Source organism: Monodon monoceros, unplaced genomic scaffold (genome assembly GCF_005190385.1).
Source record: "Monodon monoceros isolate NGI ecotype Baffin Bay Population unplaced genomic scaffold, NGI_Narwhal_1 Super_Scaffold_22, whole genome shotgun sequence".
NCBI lineage: Eukaryota > Metazoa > Chordata > Mammalia > Artiodactyla > Monodontidae > Monodon > Monodon monoceros.
Window position 1 is genome coordinate 72,510,276 of NW_021703779.1, and position 20,024 is coordinate 72,530,299.

The 20,024-nt window shown below is 39.5% G+C and overlaps 1 protein-coding gene across 1 annotated transcript in view; it reads right to left on the reverse strand.

Moving 5' to 3' along the window:
• The window catches only part of CHM (CHM Rab escort protein), a 193,235-nt gene that overhangs the window by 39,562 nt on the left and 133,649 nt on the right, over positions 1-20,024 (reverse strand). Inside the window, exons 11-13 of the mRNA XM_029240204.1 lie at positions 17,170-17,274; positions 16,700-16,763; positions 11,338-11,434 (exon numbers count right to left, since the gene is read on the reverse strand). Coding sequence (XP_029096037.1) covers positions 11,338-11,434; positions 16,700-16,763; positions 17,170-17,274 — 266 coding nt within the window. The remainder of the gene's footprint in view (positions 1-11,337; positions 11,435-16,699; positions 16,764-17,169; positions 17,275-20,024) is intronic.

A 20,024-nucleotide genomic window follows, 5' to 3' on the forward strand; every position in this document is an offset into this window, starting at 1 on the left:
CTTCCCACTAGCTATCTATTTTACGTTTGGTAGTGTATATATGTCCATGCCACTCTCTCACTTTGTCACAGCTTATCCTTCCCCCTCCCCAAATCCTCAAGTCCATTCTCTAGTAGGTCTGTGTCTTTATTCCCGTCTTACTCCTAGGTTCTTCATTACATTTTTTTTCTTAGATTCCATATATATGTGTTAGCATACAGTATTTGCCTTTCTCCTTCTGACTTACTTCACTCTGTATGACAAACTCTAGGTCCATCCACCTCACTACAAATAGCTCAATTTCGTTTCTTTTTATGGCTGAGTAATATTCCATTGTATATATGTGCCACATCTTCTTTATCCATTCATCCGAAGATGGGCATTTAGGCTGCTTCCATGTCCTGGCTATTGTAAATAGTGCTGCAATAAACATTGAGGTGCATGTATCCTTTTGAATTATGGGTTTCTCCAGGTATATGCCCAGGAGTTGGATTGCTGGATCACATGGCAGCTCTATTTTTAGTTTTCTAAGGAACCTCCATACTGTTCTCCATAGTGGCTGTACCAATTTCTATTCCCACCAACAGTGTAGGAAGGTTCCTTTTTCTCCACACCCTCTCCAGCATTTATTGTTTTTAGATATATTTTTTTTTTGTTTTTGTTTTTTGCGGTACACGGGCCTCTCACTGTTGTGGCCTCTCCCGTTGCGGAGCACAGGCTCCAGACGCGCAGGCTCAGCGGCCATGGCTCACGGGCCCAGCCACTCCGTGGCATGTGGGATCTTCCCGGACCGGGGCACGAACCCGTGTCCCCTGCATCGGTAGGTGGACTCCCAACAACTGTGCCACCAGGGAAGCCCTGTTTGTAGATTTTTTGATGATGGCCATTCTAACTGGTGTGAGGTGATACCTCATTGTAGTGTTGATTTGCATTTCTCTAATAATTAGTGATGTTGAACAGCTTTTCATGAATGTTTATTTTTAATTATTTTTTTACCCTTAATGTTTATATTGTGCTTATAAGTTGATAAGAAAAGAATAATCAATAGACAAATGAAATGAATAAGGGATTCATAGAAAAAGTATAAATATCCAATAAACACTAAGAAAGGATGGTCAACTTCATGAATTATTAAATACACATTTAAACAAAATATTTTCTACTTTCAAACTGGCAATGGAGATTTGATAATACCCAGTGCTCTTGTTTAGAAAAACAGACATGTTTGCTTATAAACTACCAGTGGATATGCAAGTTGATACCACTTTGGGAGAGGGGCAATTTGACATTATATATCAAAAGCCCTAAAAACTCCAGAAACTTTCAGAAACTTTGGAACTTCCATTTCCAGAAATATGGAGTAAAGGTACTCTTCTCTATTGTTCTTGCTAACTACAGCTAAAAATCTTGGACATAATATATAAAACAAACATAAGAAAACCCTGAAGTACAGAGAAGAAAAGCAGACCAGCTAGGGACCTTGGGACCAAAGGAACAAAATGGCAGAGTTCCCTGGGTTTTCTTTTGTTTTTAAAAATTAATTAATTAATTATTGGCTGTGTTGGGTCTTCATTGCTGTGTGTGGGCTTTCCCTAGCTGCGGTGAGCAGGGGCTACTCTTCGGTGTAGTGTGCAGGCTTCTCATTGCGATGGCTTCTCTTGTGGTGGACCACAGACTTTAGGTGCGCGGGCTTCAGTAGTTGTGGCACACAGGCTCAGTAGTTATGGCTCGCAAGCTATAGAGGCCAGGATCAGTAGTTGTGGCGCATGGGCTTAGTTTTTCCACGGTATGTGGGATCTTCCTGAACTAGGGCTTGAACTTGTGTCCCTTGCATTAGCAGTCGGATTCTTAAACACTGTGCCACCGGGGAATTCCTTCCCTGGGTTCTCTTTTTGCCTCATGTATCTCAGACTGGTTACCAGAGAAAATGGCAACCAAGAAACATCAATGGACTCAGACAAACAAAGCCCCAACAAAAGTCTGCTCTCATTAGTCAAAAGACCAGGAAAGGGGCAACCTAGCAAGATAAAAAACTTTTAGACATAGTTGTTCTACCCCAGTCAAAGACCATAGAAAAAAACCAAGGCCCCACCTCTACACTCACCATTAAAGGTTGAATGGGGAGTGTAGACTTCCACTCTTCACAAGGCTGTAATGAGGTGCCCCAACCTCCCTGGTAGGGTGGTGTCAAAGAAGGCCAAGTATGGAGCCAGGACTTTCATCCCCACATGGAGAAACAGTCCCCATCCTCTACCATGTCAGCAGAGACCATGATGGGATCCTAGATTTTCACCCCTACCCAGCAGTAATGAGGACCGCTCCCCAGCCCCACTGTAGTGGTGTCATAGGAGGCCAAATGGAGAGTGAAGTCTCTCACCATTGCCTGAGTAATGAGGCCACACCCTCTCCCCATGGTGTCATTGAGGCCATGTGGGGAGCAGTGTCAAGACACTGCTGCTCCTCCTAGCCAGGTTGGAATGAGTGGAGGCCTAGTGGAGAGCTGGCACTACAATCACTCAGCAGTAATAAGGAAGTTCTCCAACCTCTGGGTGCCAGGAGAGGCCAAGTGGGGAACCAGGACTTCCACTACCACCTGGCAGTAACAAGGGAGCACTCCCTTTCCCCACCAGAGCAGTGTCAGAGGAAGCCTAAGAATAAGATCTAAGTCCCATTATATAACAAAAATGCCTGGGTATCAATCCAAAATTACTCATTATACCAAGAACCAGGAAAACCTCAACTTGAATAAGAAAAGACAATCAGCAGATGCCAACACGACACAGCTGCTGTACTTGTCTGAAGATTTAATGTAGCAATCATAAAAGTGCATCAGGGACTTCCCTGGTGGCACAGTGGTTAAGAATACGCCTGCCAATGCAGGGGACAAGGGTTTGATCCCTGGTCTGGGAAGATCCCACAGGCCGCAGAGCTACTAAGTCCATGCACCACAACTACTGAGTCTGCACTCTAAAGCCCACGAGCCACAACTAACTGGTCCTGTGCGCTACAACTACTGAGTCCACACACTGCAACTACTGAAGCCTGTGTGCCTAGAGCCCGTGCTCTGCAACAAGAGAAGCCACTGCAATGAGAAGCCCACGCACTACAACGAAGAGTAACTTCTGCTCACCGCAACCAGAGAAAGCCCGTGTGCAGCACTGAAGACCCAATGCAGCCAAAAAAAAAAAAAAAAAAAGCATCAATGACCAATTACAAACATACATGCTGGAAACAAATGAAACAAACTGTCTCAGCAAAGAAAGAGAAAGCCTTAGCAAACAAGTAGAAGATTTTTTTTTTGAGAAAAGATAAATTGTTCATTTCTGTTTACAAAGCACAATATACATAATCATTATAATTTATAGATAGCTTAAGAAAAAAAAGGGCTCCTTAAATCCAGAAAAAAAGAACATTAAAACATTAACAGTAATCTAAAAAATAAAAAGTCACAACCATCCCTCATCAGTTCGTTCCATCTTAGTAATGAATTCTTGTTCTAATCAATCATGGGTTAGTCGTCTCCTGATACCTGCTTCTTCACTAGAGTTCTGAAAATCCTGATGCATTCCACAAGTAACGAGTATAAGATTTAAAGAAGAACCAAATGGAAAATTTTAAACCAAAAATGTAATAATTAAAACTTTAAAACATAATGGTTGGGTCCAAGAGCAGAATGGAATGCACAGACGAAAGAATCAGTGAACTTAAAAGTAGAACTGTAGAAATATGACACAATATGAACAAAAGAGAGAAAATAGACTATATAAACATGAACAGAAATACATGTAGTTTGGGCTCTTCTTGCTCTTTGTACTATCTTTGTACTCTCTGTATCAATACTATCTTAGTATTGTTACCACTTTGGCTATACTCCTTCATATAATCCACTGTGTCTAGCAGGGTACACTGCTGTCAATAGGTGTAATAAATATCTTTGAATAAAAATAATGAACAGAGCCTCAGAGACATGTGGAACTATAGTGAAAGATCTAATAGACATGTTTCCTCCCAGAAGAAGGAGGAGAAAGAGGGTTGGCTGAAAAGTACTCAAAGAAATAAAGGATGAAAATTTCCCAAACTTGACAAAATATATAAACCTGCAGATTCAAGAAGCTGCACAAATTCCAAATATTGATAGAATAAATCCAAAGAAATCCATTCCAAGACACATCATAATCAAACTTCTAAAAATTAAAGACTAAGAAAAAAATCTTGAAAGCAGCCTTGAGAGAAGAACAAACAAACAAACAAACACTAGCTATAGGGGAAAAACAACAGATTTCTCATGAGAAACCATGAAGGCCAGAAGAAAGTATACCTTACCATGGAATACTACTCTGCAATAAACAGGAATGAACTATTGATACACGCAACAGGTTGGTTGATCCTTAACAAAATTACACCAAGTGAAAAAAGTCAATCTCAAAAGACTACATACTGTATGATTCCTTTTATATGACATTCTCAAAATGGCAAAATTATTGAGACGGAAAACGGATTAGTGGTTGCCAGGGATTAGGTAACAGGTGTGGGGAAGGAGGAATTTGGCTGTGGCTATAAAAGGGCAACAGTAGGGATCCTTGTGGTAATGTCCTAAGAATCTACACATGTGATAAAACTGCATACACACATTGTACCAGTGTCACATTCCTGGTTTTGATATTGCACTATATTGGAAGAAACTGGATGAAGGATACATAGGACCTTTCTGTACTATCTTTGCAAATTCCTATGAACCTATAATTATTCCAAAATTAAAAAAAAAATCCATACACTTTGACCCAATAATTCCACTAAAAAATATCTTACAAAAAATAATGGATGCTCACAAATATTTACTTATAAAGATGGCTGCTTGTTATAGGAGTATCAAGTAAAATTTTTCAAAACAATCCAACATCATGGGATTAAATAAAAATGGCATATCCACAATCATTGAAAATTATATCATAGACATGCAAAATGATTTTTGTTGTATTATTAAGTCTTTTTAAAAAGCAGGTTATAAAACAGTATATAAATTAGTATTGCATTTTTATGAAAATATACATGCATACACAAACAAAAAAAAGACAAACATAACCAAGTATTTATCATTTCTAAGTAGAAAGATTATAGTAATTTTACTTTTCTTTTTTTATATCTTCCAAATTGTCAACAGTGAATATGCATTATTAGACTGGGAATACAAAATATTTCACATAGAAAAATAATCAATAAAAATAAATTTACAAAAATATTCACAAACATAAAATAAATGCAATTTAGAAAACTAAAAATGTGCAGTTTTATTTTATACTTAAGATGCTAACACAGATAAAAACACACACACAAAAACTGGCTAAAGTAATAGGGGAAAAATAATAAGGACAGATGTCAGGGTAAAGATTTACCTGTATCACTATAAAAGGAAAAAAACCTTCTCTGAGCTACTTTTTCAAATGGAAATTTAGGATTACAGCAATATTGGATAAGTTTTCTTCCCTCTCCCTGCTGGCATCAAGCTCTCACTTCTCTTTGACCACATTTTTGTCATTTTTTTTAAGTAATAGCCCTACACTTGTAAACATAGTCAAGTGTTCCTTGACTAGGCCAAACCAGATTGGTCTTCTGTTTCTCATAATTCATGTAAGAGTTTCAGTAAAACTTAATATAAGTTTATAGAATTTAAAAACATCCTAATGATACTGTTATGTTTTCCTCCTATGACTCTCTAGTGTCTAGTTTGTTGGTACCTCTCTTGTGGTATTTTAATAGTCTGCCTCTTACAGCTACTTCTGTGTTTGTCTTATCTGTCCCACTAGATTGTGAGTCCCCCAAGTTCAGGGCCTATGTTGTATTCATCTTTATCTATCCTGATATGCCTACCAGAGCACACAGTTAATACTGTCTTGTTCCATTAGATGTGCAGTAAGATTATGAATACTTCAAATCAGGAATGTCAGCCTCTGTTCCTTTATAATCCCTACAAGTACAGTTTAGGTCTAGGCATAGTGATGGCTAATGTATACATGCTGATTTCAACTTACTGAAACATCTTTAAGAAACATGTTGGAGGAGGCATGATACATGAGAGTGGTGAGACAGAAATTTTAATACACACAAATAAAAGAACAGATAGATTAATTAGTCCCTAACTTTAGTCTCATAAAAAAGAAATACATTGAGGATTTATACATGGTAGAAATTCAGTAACTAGATTAAGAATTCGAAGGAAAAGAGGAAAACTAGCAGTAAAGAAAATAAATTTTGTGAAAGTAAGTTTCCAATAAACTTAAAAAAATTAAAGAAAGAATCCTTGCAAAGGATCTTGGAACTAGACCTCTGTGAACCGGCTCTTTCAGTTTGCCCACTTAAAAGGAATAATAGGAGGACCTACAAGATGGTGGAGGAGTAAGATGCGGAGATCACCTTCCTCCTCACAAATACATCAAAAATATATCTACATGTGGAACAACTCATACGGAACACCTACTGAACGCTGGCAGAAGACCTCAGATCTCCCCAAAGGCAAGAAACTCCACATGTACCTGGGTAGGCAAAAGAAAAAAGAATAAACAGACACAAAAGAATAGGGATGTGACCTGTACCTCTGGGAGGGAGCTGTGAAGGAGGAAAGGTTTCCACACACTAGAAGCCCCTTCGCAGGCGGAGACTGTGGGTGGCGGAGGGGGGAAGCTTCGAAGCCACGGAGGAGAGCACAGCAACAAGGGTGCGGAGGGCAAAGCAGAGAGATTCCCGCACAGAGGATCGGTGCCGACCAGCACTCACCAGCCTGAGAGGCTTGTCTGCTCACCCACCGGGGGGCGGGCGGGGGCTGGGAGCTGAGGCTCGGGCTCAGGGAGAGGACTGGTGTTGGTGGCGTAAACACAGCCTGAAGGGGGCTAGTGCACCACAGCTAGTCGGGAGGGAGTCCGGGAAAAACTCTGGACCTAAGAGGCAACAGACCATTGTTTCAGGATGCGCAAGGAGAGGGGATTCCTTCCCTGTCTGTCCACAGAAGGCAGAGTACGGCTTAAACGAGCTCCAGAGACAGGCGTGAGCTGCGGCTATCAGCTCAGACACCGGAGACAGGCATGAAACGCTAACGCTGCTGTTGCAGCCACCAAGAATCCTGTGTGCAAGCACAGATCACTATCTACACACCGCCGCACCACCCTGCGAGCCTGTACAGCCCACCACAGCCAGGGTCCCGTGATCCAGGAACAACTTCCCCAGGAGAACACACGACTCAGGCTGGTGCAATGTTACTCTGGCCTCTGCTGCCGCAGGCTCGCTCTGCATTCCAATTATAACTACGGTACCCCTCCCTCCTTCCGGCCTGAGTGAGCCAGAGGCCCCTAATCAGCCGATGCTTTAACCCCGTCCTATCTGGGGGGAACCAGAAGCCTGAGGGCAACCTACACGCAGAGAAGGGGCTAACTCCAAAGCTGAACTCCAGGAGTTGTGCAAACAAAGAAGAGAAAGGGAAATTTCTCCTTGCAGCCTCAGGAGCAGCAGATTAAATCCTCACAATCAACTTGAGGTACCTACATCTGTGGAATACCTGAATAGACAAGGAATCAACCCAAAACTGAGGTGGTGGACTTTGGGAGCAACTGTAGACTTGGGGTTTGCTGCCTGCGACTGACTTGTTTCTGATTTTTATGTTTATCTTAGTATAGTTTTTAGCACTTGTTATCATTGGTGGATTTGTTTATTGGTTTTGTTGCTCTCTCATTTTTATTAAGTACACTTTTATTTTTATTACTTTAATTATTTGTTTTTATTTTATTTTATTTTTTTTCACTTTTTTTTTCTTTCTCTTTTTCTCCCTTTTCTTCTGAGCTGTGTGGCTGAGAGGGTCTTGGTGCTCCAGCCTGGTGTCAGGCCTGAGCCTCTGATGTGGGAGAGCTGAATTTACGGCACTGGACCACCAGAGACCTCCCGACTCCATGTAATATTAATCGGCGAGAGCTATCCCAGAGATATCTGCCTAAAAGCTAAGACCCAGCTCCACCCAACGGCCAGCAAGGTCCAGTGCTGGAAGCCTCATGCCAAACAACTGGCAAGACAGGAACACACCCCCACCCATGAACAGAGAGGCTGCCTAAAAGCATAATAAGCTCACAGATACCCCCAAAAAACACCACTGGAAGAAGTCCTGCCCCCCAAAAAGACAAGATCCAGCCTCATCCACCAGAACACAGACACCTGTCCCCTCCACCAGGAAGCCTACACAACCCACTGAACCAACCTTACCCACTGGGGGCAGACACCAAAAACAACGGGAACTACAAACCTGCAGACTACAAGAAAGAGACCCCAAACACAGTAAGTTAAGCAAAATGAGAAGACAGAGAAATATACAGCAGATGAAGGAGAAACGTAAAATCCCACCAGACCAAACAAATGTAGAGGAAAAAGACAGTCTACCTGAAAAAGAATTCAGAGTAATGTTAATAAACATGATCCAAAATCTTGGAAAAAGAATGGAGAAAATACAAGAAACGTTTAACAAGGACCTAGAAGAACTACAGAGCAAACAAACAAGGATGAACAACACCATAAATGAAATTAAAAATTCTCTAGAAGGAATCAATAGCAGAATAACTGAGGCAGAAGACCTGATAAGTGAACTGGAAGATAAACTAGTGGAAAAAATTACCACAGAGAAGAATAAAGAAAAAAGAATGAAAAGAATTGATGACAGTCTCAGAGACCTATGGGACAACACTAAACGCACCAACATTCAAATTATAGGGGTCCCAAAAGAAGAAGAGAAAAAGAAAGTGTCTGAGAAAATACTGGAAGAAATTATAGTTGAAAACTTTCCTAACATGGGAAAGGAAATAGTCAATCAAGTCCAGGAATTGCAGAGAGTCCCATACAGGATAAATCCAAGGAGAAACATGCCAAGACACATTATAATCAAAATATCAAAAATTAAATACACAAACAAAATTAAGAGCAGCAAGGGAAAAGCAACAAATAACATACAAGGGAATCCCCATAAGCTTAACAGCTGATCTTTCATCAGAAACTTTGCAAGCCAGAAGGGAGTGGCAGGACATATTTAAAGTGATGAAAGGGAAAAACCTACAACCAAGATTACTCTACCCAGCAACGATCTCATTCAGATTCAGTGGAGAAATCAAAACCTTTACAAACAAGCAAAAGCTAAGAGAATTCAGCACCACCAAACCAGCTCTACAACAAATGCTAAAGGAACTTCTCTAGGCAGGAAACACAAGAGAAGGAAAAGACCTACAAAAACAAACCCAAAATAATTAAGAAAGTGGTAATAGGAACATACATATTGATAATTACCTTAAATGTAAATGGATTAAATGATCCAACCAAAAGACACAGACTAGCTGAATGGATACAAACAAGACCCGTATGTAGGCTGTCTACAAGACACCCACTTCAGACCTAGGGACACATACAGACTGAAAGTGACAGGATGGGAAAAGATATTCCATGCAAATGGAAATGAAAAGAAAGCTGGAGTAGCAATTCTCATATCAGACAAAACAGACTTTAAAATAAAGACTATTACAAAAGACACAGAGGACACTACATAATGATCAAGGGATCAATCCAAGAAGAAGATATAACAATTGTAAATATTTCTGCACCCAACATAGGAGCACCTCAATATATAAGGCAAATGCTAACAGGCATAAAAGGGGAAATCAACAGTAACACAATACTACCAGGGGACTTTAACACCCCACTTTCACCAATGGACAGATCATCCAAATGAAAATAAATAAGGAAACACAAGCTTTAAATGACACATTAAACATGATGGACACTATAAAACCCTTAGAGGAAAATACAGGCAGAACACTCTATGACATAATCACACCAAGATCCTTTTTGACCCACCTCCTAGAGAAATGGAAATAAAAGCAAAAATAAACAAATGGGATCTAATGAAACTTAAAAGCTTTTCCACAGCAAAGGAAACCATAAACAAGATGAAAAGACAACCCTCAAAATGGGAGAAAATATTTTCAAATGAAGTAACTGACAAAGGATTAATTTCCAAAATTTACAAGCAGCTCATGTAGCTTAATATCAAAAAAACAAACAACTGAATCACAAAATGGGCAGAAGACCTAAATAAACATTTCTCCAGACAAGATACATGGATTGCCTAAAAACACATGAAAGGATGCTCAACATCACTAATCATTAGAGAAATGCAAATCAAAACTATAGTGAGGTATCACCTCACACTGGTCAGAATGGTCATCATCAAAAAACCTACAAACAATAAATGCTGGAGAGGGTGTGGAGAAAAGGAACACTCTTGCACTGTTGGTGGGAATGTAAATTGATACAGCCACTATGGAGAACAGTATGGAAGTTCCTTAAAAAACTACAAATAGAACTACCATATGACCCAGCAATCCCACTACTGGGCATATACCCTGAAAAAGCCATAATTCAAAAAAAGAGTCACGTATCACAATGTTCATTGCAGTACTATTTACAATAGCCAGGACATGGAAGCAACCTAAGTGTCCATCGACAGATGAATGGATAACGAAGATGTGGCACATATATACAATGGAATATTACTTGGCTGTAAAAAGAAATGATATTGAGTCCTCTATAGTGAGGTGGATAGACCTAGAGTCTGTCATACAGAGTGAAGGAAGTCAGAAAGAGAAAAACAAATACCATATGCTAACACATATACATGGAATCTAAAAAGAAAAAAAAGGTTCTGATGAACTTAGAGGCAGGATCGGAATAAAGATGCAGAAGCAGAGAATGGACTTCAGGGCATAGGGAGGGGGAAGGGTAAGCTGGGACAAAGTGAGAGAGTAGCATTGACATATATACACTACCAAATGTAAAACAGATAGCTAGTGGGAAGCAACCACATAGCACAGGGAGATCAGCTGGGTGCTTTGCGACCACCTAGAGGGGTGGGATAGGGAGGGTGGGAGGGGACACAAGAGGGAGGGGATATGGGGATATATGTATACATATAGCTGATTCACTTTGATATACAGCAGAAACGAACACAACATTGTAAACAATTATACTCCAATAAAGATGTTACAAAAAAAAAAGAAAGAAAGAATTGGAAAGTCACAGAAATCCTTTCACTGGAGAGATTAACAATGGTGCCTGTGAAGATTTAGCCATAGAAATGTTTAGAGGCAAGGGGAAGGTATGAAATGACTTACTGTATGAACATACACTGTTTGAACAAATACTGTGAATTAAAAAAAAAATATATATATATATATATACGGCAAAACTCTACTAACACAACCCTGAGAATGGTAACAACAGCTGTCCCCGTTTACTTCCTAAACAAACACAAAGGAAAATACCAGACTCTGTTGTGCTTACATGTGCCTTTCATGCATGTCATTGTTGAGGAACATAACTCAATGACCCGAACAGCAAAAGCTCCTGGTTCTTCTGCTGGCACTGTCAAAATGGAAATCTAAAAAGCAGAAACAAAATATCAGACATAGCTGTTAGATCTCATTTTCATTTTTCTATCATTAGAGTGTAATTAACTGCCAAACTGAGTGTCTTTTTTCAAACTCTCATTGATGTTTGAAAAACATTGATCTGGAAGGATTGAATTTTAGAACACAGTTTGAAACATAAAGCATGCACATGTGTCCTAATGTCCAGTTTCTGCATTATTGATATATTTACATATGATATATATATTGCAGTCCTTTAATTTGTAGATGATAAATATTTCAAATATCTTTAATATTTATTAAATCCTTCACTTACTACATATTTTCAAAGGATATGATTAATTACCTCTGAGTTGTATGTACTTCACTGTTTGAAATCAGAGCACATTAAATTAATTTTGATTATTCATATTGGCTAAAAATAGCAGTTATAGAGCACTAAAAATTTAAAATGTTACAAATTGCAAAGAAATTGAAATAAGCAAAGTATATGTCAAAATGTACCAAAGTACAGCTAAACATATACCAAAATGTTTCAAAATGAATGGGTTCAAAGTAATTTAAGGACTCCATTAATATGTAGTATGCTGCCCTAGGCAGCACTCATATGCTATATGGCTTTATATTTAAAAGACTTTAAATACCCATCAGGTCAGTGTTTCTCTACAGAACCAAAAGCTTCAATATTAATTCTCAATTTAATCTTCAATCTGAGGTAACGATATCATTTTATACAGGAAACACTGCCAAAAAGTAAAGCCCCATTTGTACTTTTACCTGTGAGCATTATGCTTATATTTTTGACTGGCAATGTCACATTGATAGCCTACCAAGGAAATGCCTACAAGTTCTGAAAATAGAAATTATTTTGATAATCATGACTATCTTACTGTCATTACCTGTATATACATTTTGGGTTTTACAATGTCTCAAAAATTGTGTTCTCCATATTCCTCTTAACTCCTTTTGCTGCTGTCTATGATAAAAAGTGTTGTACTTTAGCATTAAAGAGAGAGGAACCACTAAAACATGGATTTAATGTCATATGATAATTATCAAATGACTATGACTAAAAACATGTGTATAACTGGAAAGGTATCTTAAGGACTGTATCAACATGTAAGTACTTCTTTTGTTTCCTACAACTATCATCTATATTTTTTTAAAAAAACTGAGATATAATCAGTGACCCCCTACCACAGTGCCTTCTGTCTGAACCCTGAGAATATAACTGTCTTAAATCTCAGAGAGATTATAACAGCCATCAAAAGATAATTCCTTCAACACTTTAATACCACTTCCATAAAATTTATCTAGACTGACACCTACTCTTTCCTCTAAGTCTCATCATTTTATTTGTGCTTCAAAAATTTAAAAAGGGGAAAAAAACTCATATAGGAAACAAAAAAAGGCAGGCCAGGTGTACATTTTAGATTGATCTCTCTGATAGCTATATGGAGGATAGATTTATAGGAGACAAGATGAGAAGCAGGGTGACCAGTTAGAAGGAAGAGGTGATGAGTTCCAAAACTGGAGCAGTGAGAATAAGGATCAAGAGGAAAAGCAGACTGGAGCAACTTCTAGGATGTACAGTGACAAGGACCTGGAGGCTCATGAGATTTCAGAGATAGGAGGAAGAAATCGTTGTTGGAAGGATGTAAGTGCTTTCATGGAAGTAGGAAGCGATGGATGAGTAGTTTGGAGAGGGAAGACGGTGAGTTCAGCTCTGAGTATGTTCAGTTTGAGGAGTCCTTGGGACAGATGTCCAGTAGGATATTTGGCCTGTGGGCCAAAAGTCCTGGGAGATATACAAGTGGAAGGCTGTCACCAACTTTTATGCAGAGTTGGAACCATGAGAGTACATGGAGTCAAGCAGCAAGTGTGCAAAGAGTAACAGATATGGTGGGCTGAGCTGAGAACCCCGAGGAAGCCCAATATTTAAGAGGAGGATAGAGCCCACAGAGGAGGCAGAGAGGGAATAGCCAGAGAGTTATGAGGAAAACCAGGAGAACACAGTGTCATGGAAGCCAAAGGAGTAGAGAGTTTCAAGAGAAAGGGAATAATCAACACTGTCAAATATACCAGAAAAGACCTAGTAAACAAAACCCCAAAAACGCCCTGTGGTCTTGACTAGTACAAAGTTATTAATAAACTTACCAAGAGAAACTATGGTAGGAATGTGAGGGTAGAAGCCAGGTTGGTCTAGAAATGAATGAGACGTAAGGAGCTGGAGGCAGCAAGTAGAGATACCATCTCAAAAATATTGACAGGAGCAGGGGAGAGATTGGATACTAGCTACAGATGGGGGCAGACTCAAGGGAGCATTTTCCTGTTTGCCTTATTATTTTAATTTTTGGAACAGAAAATGCTAATACATGTGTATAGGTTGAGGGGAAGGTGCCAATAGTGGGGAGAGGCTAAAAATGTAGGAGAGAGAGCAGGCATACAGGGTGGTGTGGGTGCATGTGTGTGTCAAGCGTGCTGGTGAAAGGGCTTGGCCTTGGACAAGGAGGGGAGACCCCTCATTAGTCTCTGTGCTGGTGTACATAAGTTGTGGGTGGTCGGGCAGGAGGTCAAAGGGCACTGTGCTTAGTAGGTGTCCTTACTTTTCTCAGCAAAGTGATGGGGGAGAGTGAGAGGGCTAAAGGTGGGTAAAATAGTGAAAAGTTGGACTAGGCTCTGAGGGGAGAGGGCACTGTCTGAGCCAGTGAGGAGCTAACTGGTGGTGGGTACTGAGGGTCCTGCTGGATGAGGTTGGTGCCCCCAACACTGTGGTGGCGCCAGTCTGTCTGGCTGTACTGTTTTCCCAATCAGCCTTAGTGATCCAGGTGTAGATCCCAGCTTCATCCAGGTATGGGACTTTCCTCTGTGGGTGCAGAGGAAGAACATGGCTACACAGGAATTGAAGGTTTTGGAGAAAGAGCAGTTCAGAAGATCCACCGTGTGGTCTAGGACACGGAAAAGGAAGAGGGCAGAAGGGAGCTAGTAATCCCGGAGGAAACAGAGGGAGCAAGGAATTGTAGGTCTCTTTTAATAGGTCAATGAGTAGGCTGGGTGGGGGTAAGAGAATGAAAAAGCTGGAAGGATCAGAGCAGATTAATGCCACTGTAAACCCATGACCTCCAGATTTAATTGGACCCCTCAACACTGCCCAGCCATCTGACCACGAGACAGGTCACTCTTCACGGTGATTATTTTACACCCTTCCATGAGCTTTGACCCATCCCCACACTCATACCTCCATTCTCAGGAGATAACCTCACCTTGTAATTTAAAAAGTAAATAGAACCCATCAGATGGGAACTCCCAAACCTACAGATTCTCCTGCATTCACCCTCTTATTTCAGTGTCTCACATCCCATCTAAGGGCAATGTTTTTTACCTGTTCTCTGAATCCCATCCTCCCCAGCCTTTATCTGGACCTTGCTGCATCAATTATCCTCCTTTTCTCCTGGGAATCTTCAACCTCTCCCTCTCTACTGGCCCCATCCCCATCAGTTGAAATATACTCTAATACAGGGGGCCCCAACCCCCAGGCCACGGATGGGTACCGGTGTCTGTGGCCTGTTAGGAACTGGGCTGCACAGCTGGAGGTGAGTGGCAGGCAAGCGAGTGAAGCTTCATCTGTATTTACAGCCGTTCCCCATTGCTCGCGTTACCGCCTGAGCTCCGCCTCCTATCAAATCAGTGGTGGCAATAGATTCTCATAGGAGCGCGAACCCTATTGTGAACTGCGCATGCGAGGGATCTAGGTTGCACACTCCTTATGAGAATCTAATGCCTGATGATATGAGGTAGAGCTGAAGCGGTGATGCTAGCACTGGTGAACGGCTGCAAATACAGATTATCATTAGCAGAGAGGTTTGACTGCACAGAGACCATAATAAATCAATTGCTTGCAAACTCATATCAAAACCCTATCAGTGAGTCGCAAGTGAAAACAAGTTCAGGGCCCCCACTGATTCTGCCATATGGTGAGTTGTATAATTATTTCATTATATATTACAATGTAATAATAATAGAAATAAAGCGCACAATAAATGTAATGCGATTGAATCATCCCAAAACCATCCCTCCCACCCTGGTCCATGGAAAAACTGTCTTCCACGAAACTGGTCCCTGGTGCCAAAAGTGTTGGGGACTGCTGCTCTAATACTTTAAAGAAATGCCCTCTTCGCTTCCACATCCCGCTGCAGGAATCACTTCTTCCCTCTTACTCTTCCCAGCTTAGCTTCTTCAGAAGCATCTGTTTGCTCTCTTCACTTTTCTGCCTTTGTCATTCTTCGACCCATTCACAAAGCTTATGGTTTACTGGGAGCTACAGACAAGTAAACTAGCAACTACAGGACAGTGTGATGAGTGCTATGATTTTACCACTTCTCGCTCGCACCTGTCACACTGTACTGTTGTTGCTATTTATCTGTCTGTATCTGTATCCTCTAGACTGCAAGCTGAGGGCACAGATGCTATCATGGTCAGCACTATCTCCTCAGAACCCAGCACACTGGCTGGCATGTCGAAGGCACTCATTGTCTGCTGAATGATTAAATGAAAGTATTTGCGCTCACTCGTAAAATTAACATATTTGCTTTATATAATACAAAGCTTCCAACTTAAGGAAATTTTGGAACCTATTTTTAGCAGTAGCATATAGGATAGGTCTGACAGTCACACTTACTAAGTAAGCTGATTTTATCAGTCCTGTAAATTATGGTCAGAAGGAGAAGGGGGCATACTTCTGGAATTTAAGTGTTCAAACTGAGGAAAAACCACAGGTATAAAGACACTTCTATCGAATCAGGGGTTATGAGGAGGAATGGGGTACCGAAATGAACCATGGTGATGAGGAAATGTCAGAACTGAAAACGTGTGCTGATATTCATTCACACCGGGCCCCTAATGGTGAGCTTACCACCACTGCTGTAGGACTGGTTACCATAAAGCCTTTTCCTCCAAGATTTTTAAATGCTTCTAAACGCTTTTCTTCTCATAGTAATATACTTTCAATTTCATAGAAATAGCTGTAAAAAAAACTACGATGATTTCAATATTCCTAGAATAAATCTGTTACATAAGATGCAATTATTTGTTCCACTGAAAGGAAATCTTTAAGAAACCAAGATTATTACATAATTGCCATTATGTGTTTTTAAAATGCATTAAATGTATTAGTACATATTGGTTAATATATTTTATTTCACCGATGTTAATTTACACATATTACCATGTAGATTAAGTTAGTAACATGCTATTAAAAAGTACAGAACTGGAATTACCTGTTGATCTGAATCTGTTTTTAGTACAGACCTATCCGTAATCAAGACTGCCCTGGAGATCTGCCTGTAATGCAGAAAACAGTTAATAAGTGACTCAGATTCCATGGATAAATTTCATTTATATAGCTATACAACCACCAGAAGGCATGTTTCAAAGAACTGTTATGATAAAAGTGTCACCTCTCCAAACCAAGTCAAGTTCTGCTTTAATCTTTTCTTGGCTCATGAAAGGAGGATGTGTGACCTGGAGACAGACCCCAGCTGATGCAAAGGAGTCAACATTAGGCTAGGCTCCTCCACAAAACCAGACCTTATAAGAGAACAGTGGTAACACACTGAATATATCTTTGGTTTGGTATACATTTGCATCTTACTTGAAGAACAGAGTCATACAGAAGTGTCAATGTAATCACACAGATGAATTTCCCCGTTTCACCTTCCCTTGCAGAGTGGCTGGAGGGGTGCCTTACCTGTATTGCACATGCGAGCATGTGTTCTCAGAAAAGTAACTGTCTTCCACAAGGAAATGCTTAGAGATTATTCTCTGACCAAACTGATCTATGATTGCTTTACATCTACGAAGAAGATAAGCACAGAAAAATAGTTCTCATTAATGATTACATAATTGAGAAAATGAACATAATCAGCTACCAATCTTGAATCTAAAACTAATGTCTTAAAAGACAAGATTTTAAAATTGCCTACAATTTCACATTTTTGACACAAAACTTCACTAAACTGCAGAATATACATTCTTGTTGCTATTTTGAAGTCTTTTAAACTATAAAATAAGTATAGACTAGAACTTATTTATTTTGAATGCTTAATAATAAGAATAAAGCTAGGACAAGTATTATTCTATAAGTTTTTCTAATGTTTAGGAACACAGAAGCTTTTTCTTTGTTTAGGAAACAGGCTTTTTTTTTCCTTAACAGATCTAAGAAGAGGGGGAGGAAAAGTTGATTAAATATCTTGTTATATCATTCACAGCCTATAAAAGTCACTAAAGGCTTTTTATTTTTCTGTTAAGTGTCACTTTCTCTTTTGTTCAAGAATAGCTATCTTGTCCCACGTGTGATAATGTTTTAAACCAAAAAAATCGGATGGAGCTTCTTTTAATATCTGTTTCCACTTTACTCCAAAGGATGATCATATAAAGATTTCTTTCAAGTGCTGTTTCCAAATAAGGAGAACACTTATGCATGGACATTATCAGGTCTCTGTCATCTGATGTGTGTTGGGAAAATAAATCATATAGAACCCTCCACTGACCTTCTTTCAGTGTGTCTAGATAAAAGGATGAAAATTAGAATCCATCTCCTTACAGTGCCACAAGTTATAAATGTACTTTATAGGGCTCATTATCCAAACTAATGGACTAAGGGAAACATCCTTGAAATGGACTTACCAGCACTGACCAAGCCGGTATGCAATATTTCAGGAACTATATGCAAATGCCTGCATGTTTTCTACATCTTTTTATTATGGAAATAGCACAATTTACTTTTGTCGCAGCTTTCCTTTCGGGACTAGAATTATTTTATTAGAAATACACTTATGTGTTGCTCCTCATAAAACGCAAGCAAATAATTTCAAACTTATGTCATATTTTAAATATACTGGTATAAATTAAAATATGTTACATCACTCTAAAAATAAGCCAAGTAAGAGCTATTTACCAGGCATAAAGGCATTAACAGTAAAATGACAAATACCCAAGGCCAATTGTGAGAGGAATTTAATGTGTATTTCCTAAAGGCAGATTATGATATGCTGATATTCTTGAATAAATGGCATGCCACTGTCATCAGGATAGACTATGATATCTCGTGATGTTAGATATACATATTTTTAATCAATTAACTACATATTAATGCATGTTATATTACATTAATATTTAGGTGATTTTTTCCCCATCTCACCTTCATCCCACTTCCTTTCTCTTTCCCACTTATGTTTCTATGCATATCTCTTCACATTTCATTAAACTAGAGCTCTCACTTTATAATACTTAACTACATAGATATAAGGTATTTATACCTATTTTCCAAAATAAGTATTTAAAAACTGAAAGGCAAGTTACTCATTCAGTCTCCTGTTTTATTTATTTACTTATTTTTTTAAATTAAAAAAAAAATTTGGGGGGCTGTGCCGCGAGGCTTGTGGGATCTTAGTTTCCTGACCAGGGATCGAACCTGGGCCCTGGCAGTGAAAGTACCGAGCCCTAACCACTGGACCACCAGGGAATCCTCTCAGTCTCTTGTTTAAGACATTCATATATAATTTAAAACACAAGGTACTTTGGCGAGGGAAAAGAGAAATCTGCTGATCCATGATGAAGCATTGATCCTTATTTGTCCTGGAAACACTGACAAGCCTTTTTCTTACCTTTAACTCAGAGACTATACAAAGTCAAGAGGGAATAATCTGGGCAGAAAAAAGAGAGTGTAAAAATCTTCTATATCTTGATAGGGATTTGGGTTATACAGATTTATCATCTGTCAGCACTCAGGTAATGAACACTTAAGATTTCGGCACTTTAGGGACTTTCTTGGTGATCCAGTGGCTAAGACACTCCCAATGCAGGGGGCCCAGGTTCAATCTCTGGTCAGAGAACTAGACGCTACCTGCATGCTGCAACTAAAGAGCCCACATGCAGCAGTGAAGATCCTGCGTGCCACAACCAAGACCCAGCACAGCCTAAATAAATATTAAAAAAAAAAGATTTTTGCATTTTATCATATGTAAATATTATATCAAAAGAAAAAGCTATAAACAAATATTAAACTCTAGTTAATGATATGTGTACTGAAGTGTTTAGGGTGAATTGTACTGATATCCAGAATTTACTGTGAAATGCTTAAAAACGGTGAATAGATGAACAGAGGGTGAATATTTGTGTAGACATATGATTAAGCAAGCATATTAAAATGATAACTGCAGAATCTAGGTGGTGGATATATAGGTGATCATCTTGAAATTCTTTCAACATTGGCGCAGAGTTGAAAATTTTCACCATAAAATGTTGCAATCAAATTGAGAAAGGGAGTGATGTTAGTACAAATCTTGGACTCCAGTCTAAGTCTTTGCAAAGGGCTCCCATTTAAATAAACCACACAACTAAACCTTGCCCTCAAGCTTGTGGAGAGCTCCTTGCTTGTAGGCTTCCAAACACTAATGGGGCTGCTTTGGTGGTAGTTACACCTTTGGTGACAGGCAGACATTGGTTTCAGAAATTACGGTATTAGAACTACTGAGGACCACTCAAGAGGGAAGGATGGGTGCATGGAGATTGGGGAGCTCAACTATGCAAGCACAATATGCA